Source organism: Glycine max, chromosome 14, assembly GCF_000004515.6.
Source record: "Glycine max cultivar Williams 82 chromosome 14, Glycine_max_v4.0, whole genome shotgun sequence".
Lineage (NCBI taxonomy): Eukaryota > Viridiplantae > Streptophyta > Magnoliopsida > Fabales > Fabaceae > Glycine > Glycine max.
In genome coordinates this window covers 44820429-44825940 of record NC_038250.2, presented here as the reverse complement: position 1 = coordinate 44825940, position 5512 = coordinate 44820429, and the positions used below count along the sequence as shown (strand labels likewise).

General features: G+C 40.0%; 1 protein-coding gene across 1 annotated transcript; it reads left to right on the top strand.

Moving 5' to 3' along the window:
* The first annotated feature begins 284 nt into the window (after nt 1-284).
* LOC102661556 (uncharacterized) lies at nt 285-1878 on the top strand. The gene is made up of 2 exons (XM_041009064.1): nt 285-1169; nt 1266-1878. The coding sequence occupies exons 1-2, from the start codon at nt 340-342 to the stop codon at nt 1876-1878; spliced, it is 1443 nt and encodes a 480-aa protein (XP_040864998.1). The 5' UTR covers nt 285-339.
* The last annotated feature ends 3634 nt before the right edge of the window (nt 1879-5512 follow it).

The window sequence follows — 5512 nt, the reverse complement described above, 5'->3', positions numbered from 1 at the left end:
ACTGTTGGCACGATAAGTTCGACCGCTTCGACGGTTATGAATCAGACAGGGGTAACTTCTCCCATGACCAACATGACGTTGGCAAGTTCGACCACGTCAGCGTCTGCTTTTGCCCCATGGAATAACCCTAGTTTAGGGAATCCCAGTGGAAGTCCCTTTCGACCGCCTCAAAACCCTCTATATGGCATGCCTACATCTTTGATGGCAGGGCTGCAAAACTCTCAACCAAATATAGAGAATCTTAATATGTCCTCCCCATCAGGATCTGTAGCGGGCAATCAAGGTAGGGTAATTCCTCAACATTTAACCAATACATCCGTTTTGTCACTCAGACAACAAATGGATGAAAGTAACCATGATATGGTTAACATGTTAACACAACAAATAGGAACTGTTATTAACCCCTTAATTCAAAATACAAATGACAGTTACCAAATGTTAACAAATCAAATAAGTCGAATTGCTGACTTTTTCGGGGCACCGCCCATACAACAACCACGAATTCGACAGATCCAGATACAGGCGCCTGTCCAAGAGATACAGATGCCTAACAACCCAGGGATGCAAATGGCTCAAGCACCACAACCAGTGGCACGCATAGAGCCACCAGTCCAACAAGTCGAACCAAACCCTGGTATAGTATTGGTAAATAGAAACCAAAATGCTGATGAAGTAATAGGGAATATTCAACAAAACCGTTTCGATAGGCAGAATAACCTTGCCCAAATGGTCGAAACGATTTTAGTGCAGAATGGTTTGAACTTAGGCTTACACAGGCCTAATTTTGTGTCTCCATTATCTGAGTATGTGTTACAGACAGAATTACCAAGGGGTGTGAAAATCCCTAAGTTTACTAAGTTTGCAGGAGAGACAAATGAGTCCACTGTCGAACACATTGCTAGATATTTGGTCGAGGCAGGGGATTTGGCTAATAATGAAAATTTAAGGATGAAATTTTTCCCTAGTTCCTTGACTAAGAATGCTTTTACATGGTTTACAACCCTTCCTCCTCACTCCATACATAATTGGAACCAATTGGAAAGGATTTTCCATGAGCAATTTTATATGGGACAGTCTAAGATCAGCCTTAAAGAGTTAGCCAGCGTTCGACGCAAGGCACTTGAATCAATTGATGATTATTTGAACAGATTCAGACTCTTAAAGGCAAGGTGTTTCACCCAAGTCCCTGAACATGAATTAGTCGAAATGGCTGCTGGTGGCCTAGACTATTCGATTAGAAAGAAATTAGATACCCAGTATTTAAGGGATATGGCTCAATTGGCTGATAGAGTTCGACAACTCGAACGATTGAAGGCTGAAAAGGCTAGAAATTCTAAATTCCACAAGAAGGAAAAGGTTGCATATGTCGAAACCAATGACAGTGACCAGGAGTTCGATATTATTTATGAAGATATCGAAGACAATGAGGTTGATTTAGCAGAATTAAAACCTGGACCTCCTTATGTTTGTAAACTCCTTAGACCTTCCAATGGAAAAAACCCTGTTGAACCTAAGAATGATAAATTTGTGTCTAAAACTTATACATTTGACATAACTAAATGTGATGAAATATTTGATTTATTAGTCACAGATGGCCAGATTGTTGTTCCTAAGGGCTTGAAAGTACCCCCAATCGAACAACAGAAGAAAAGGGGTTATTGTAAATTTCATAATTTCCTTGGCCATAAAACCTCACGTTGTGTTCTTTTCAGGGATTTGGTTCAAAAGGCTCTCGACGAAGGGAGGCTAAAATTTGGTGAGAAACCAAAGGTTGTTCAGGCAAATGCTGAAACATCCAAAGCTGCTGAAACTCTCTATGCGGAGCCCCAAGAAATAATGATGGTCGAAACAATGGAGGTGTCCCATGTGCAAGTTTAGGACATATCTGAAGAGGATTACAACGAACAAATGAAGGTTGTGTATCCTCAGGCTGAGGAGGATTTAATTGATTTCTTGAACAGATGCAAACTCGAAAACAAGATTGTGATGCTCTGCCCTCGCTGCAGTGCAGTATGTGATAAGGAGGCTACTGAGGGCCTCAAGAAATACCAAGTTGTTAACAATGGGGCAAAGCAGAACCAACGTTTCGATAAAGGCAAAAGAGTTATGGTGCAGTCGAATACTAATCAGAGGTCTGGTCGAAGGAATACTTTCGTTCCTCCTGGTTCAGTTCCGGTCGAAAAATGGATGCACCAGGGACTCATAAGGTTCAACAAAGGGACCATGGAAGTAGGTGGTTCGAGTGGAACAAAGCAAATTGGCCCACAGGAGGCCAATAGGTACTCTTATAGGAACAATTACAAAGGAAAGAATCCTATGACGAGGACCCAATGGCGCAGGTTCCAGCGTCAGAAGAAATTGGCTCAACAGAATCTGCAAACGGGCCAGTATAAAGAAGTATCTAGGAGGCCAGTAAAGGAGAGACTCCTGCCTCCAGTGGATGAAGATAAGATGGAGGATGAGGATCTACTGGATTCTGAGCCAGATTTCGATGTCATCTGTGTGGTATCTATCTTGCCATCTGAATATGATGTCCAGTCTGAAGTTACTGAGATCGAAAGCGAGTTCGATCATTTTGATATGGCTGACCCAAAGCCAGTATGTTACTATGTTATGAATAATGGCTGTGTGGAAGAGCAATTGGCTTACTTCGAAAAGCCAGATTTTCAGATGAAAAATCATCTCAAACCTCTTTTCATCAGAGCAAAAGTTGAGAATGTTGGAATCAACAAAGTGCTCATTGATGGAGGAGCGGCTGTCAACTTAATGCCCCGATCCATGCTCTACAAGATCGGGAAACATGACACTGATCTATCTGCCCACAACATTGTGCTGTCGAATTATGAGGGTAAAACTGGCTATTCTTTGGGAGCCATTCAAGTAGATGTTGCTGTAGGCAGTATAGTTCGACCAACTCTTTTCCTGGTGATACAGTCTAAGGCTAATTTTAACTTGCTATTAGGAAGGGAGTGGATTCATGGAGTTGGGGCTGTGCCATCCACCCTTCACCAGAAGCTCATTATCTGGAGGGAGGATGGGATTGTAGAAAATATAGAGGCGGATCAAAGCTTCTATAAGTCAGAGGTCGATAATGTTACTGCACAAACCTTTGACAAAAAGTTGGCTAACATAGCACCTTGTGGTGACAAGGAGGCTGTTGTCGAATCGAGTGACAATGTTGTCCACTCTGTCAAACTCCATCCTACCTATGGGTTTATATGGGAGAGGGAGGAAATTGATGCTGTTCCCTCTGAAGATGGAGTCATTCCACCAACTGGGTGGAATACATATGAAGATTAATATGACTGAGGCCACTGCATGGGCCAGAATTACGGCTTATATGGCCGAAAATAGACTAAATACGGCCTTTGAGGCTGAATCTCAACAAAATATGGCAGTTGAAGCCAAGATCGAAGATCATCAAAACAAAGAAACAAAGGATCGAAGACTGGATTGTATTTATGATGATGAGCCGCTGGGTTTTGAGAAAAATCCCATAAGTGAGGCGTCAAAGATGCAGGCTCAAGATCCTTTGGAAGAGGTCGATATTGGAGATGGCTCGATTAATAGGCCAACTTATATCAGTGCCAATATCACCTCAAGTTTAAAAGAAAAGCTGGTGCCTCTTCTTAGAGAGTTTAAAGACTGTTTTGCTTGGGATTACCACGAAATGCCTGGGTTAAGCAGAAAAATGGTCGAAATGAAGTTACCTATTAAGGAGGGAAAAAGACCAGTAAAACAACTACCAAGAAGATTCGCACCAGAAATCATGTCCAAGATTAAGGAAGAGATCGAAAGGCTGCTGAGGTGTAAATTCATCAGGGCTGCCAGGTATGTCGAATGGTTAGCAAATATAGTCCCTGTCATTAAAAAGAATGGAACTCTTAGAGTATGCATAGATTTTAGGGATTTAAATAATGCTACACCTAAAGATGAATATGCTATGCCAGTAGCGGAAATGTTGGTAGATTCGGCAGCTGGTTTCGAATTTTTAAGCATGTTAGATGGTTATTCTGGTTATAACCAAATATTTATTGCTGAAAATGATGTGTCGAAAACAGCATTTCGATGCCCTGGTGCTTTAGGCACTTATGAATGGGTGGTTATGCCTTTTAGGTTGAAAAATGCTGGGGCCACTTATCAAAGGGCCATGAATTCCATGTTTCATGATTTTATTGACACATTTATGCAAATTTATATTGATGATATAATCATCAAATCCTCCTCAGAAGATAGCCATTTGGATTATCTTAGGCAATCTTTCGAACGAATGAGGAAACATGGATTAAAAATGAATCCATTAAAGTGTGCTTTTTGTGTGCGTGCAGGAGATTTCCTTGGTTTTGTGGTGCATAAAAAAGGCATTGAGATAAATCAAAATAAGACAAAGGCTATTCTTGAGACGAAGCCTCCTTCGACCAAAAAACAGCTTCAGTCTTTGCTAGGAAAAATCAACTTCTTGAGGAGATTCATTTCGAATCTAAGTGGCAAAGCTCAGATTTTTTCGCCATTACTTCGACTCAAGAAAGATGAACCATTCAAATGGAATGAAGAGCATCAAAAGGCTTTCGATGAAATTAAAGAATATCTGATCAAGCCTCCTGTGTTAATGCCTCCTAGTCGAAACAAGTCTATGAAGTTGTATATTGCTGCGTCTGACAAGACCATTGGTAGCATGTTGGCTCAGGAAGATGATGATGGCATAGAACATGCAATTTATTATCTTAGTCGTGTACTAAATGATGCAGAAACTAGATATACTGCCATAGAAAAACTTTGTCTTTGTCTGTATTTCTCTTGTGCAAAACTTAAGCAATATATAAAGCCTGTTGATGTTTATGTGTATTCTCATTATGATATTATTAAGCACATGTTGTCCAAACCGATTTTACACAGTAGAATTGGAAAATGGGCTTTAGCATTAACAGAATATTCTTTAACGTACAAGCCTTTGAAATCTGTTAAGGGTCAGATTGTGGCTGATTTTATTGTAGATCATTCATTGATCGAGATGCCGCAAGATTATGTCGATACAGAGCCTTGGATTTTGTATTTCGATGGATCGAAACACAAACATGGAACTGGAATTGGAGTTTTAATAATATCCCCCAATAAAGTTCCAACTAAGTTCAAATATAAAATCAAAGGGCTTTGTTCTAATAATGAGGCTGAGTATGAAGCTCTAATTACAGGCCTTGAAATTTTAATTAGCCTGGGGGCAAGAAATGTTAATATAAGAGGTGATTCAGAATTAGTGTTGAGGCAATTAACACAAGAATACAAATGTGTTAATGAACATTTAGCAAAATATTTTGTTATAGCAAGTTCTCTTCTGAATCATTTCGATTATATTAACATTGAGCATGTACCTCGACAAGAAAACCGAGAAGCAAATGATTTAGCCCAAATAGCTTCAGGATACAAAATGTCGAAGGAAAAGTTAACTCAGTTGATCGAAATAAAAGATAAACTGGTGTTACCAGAGCCATTAAGCACTAAATTGCCAATGCCA

Coding starts and splice junctions, on each gene's coding strand:
- LOC102661556 (XM_041009064.1), top strand. CDS start 340: ATGGATGAAAGTAACCATGATATGGTTAACATGTTAACACAACAAATA. Junction 1,170..1,265: donor TTCAGACTCTTAAAGGCAAG/GTGTTTCACCCA, acceptor CCAGTATTTAAG/GGATATGGCTCAATTGGCTG.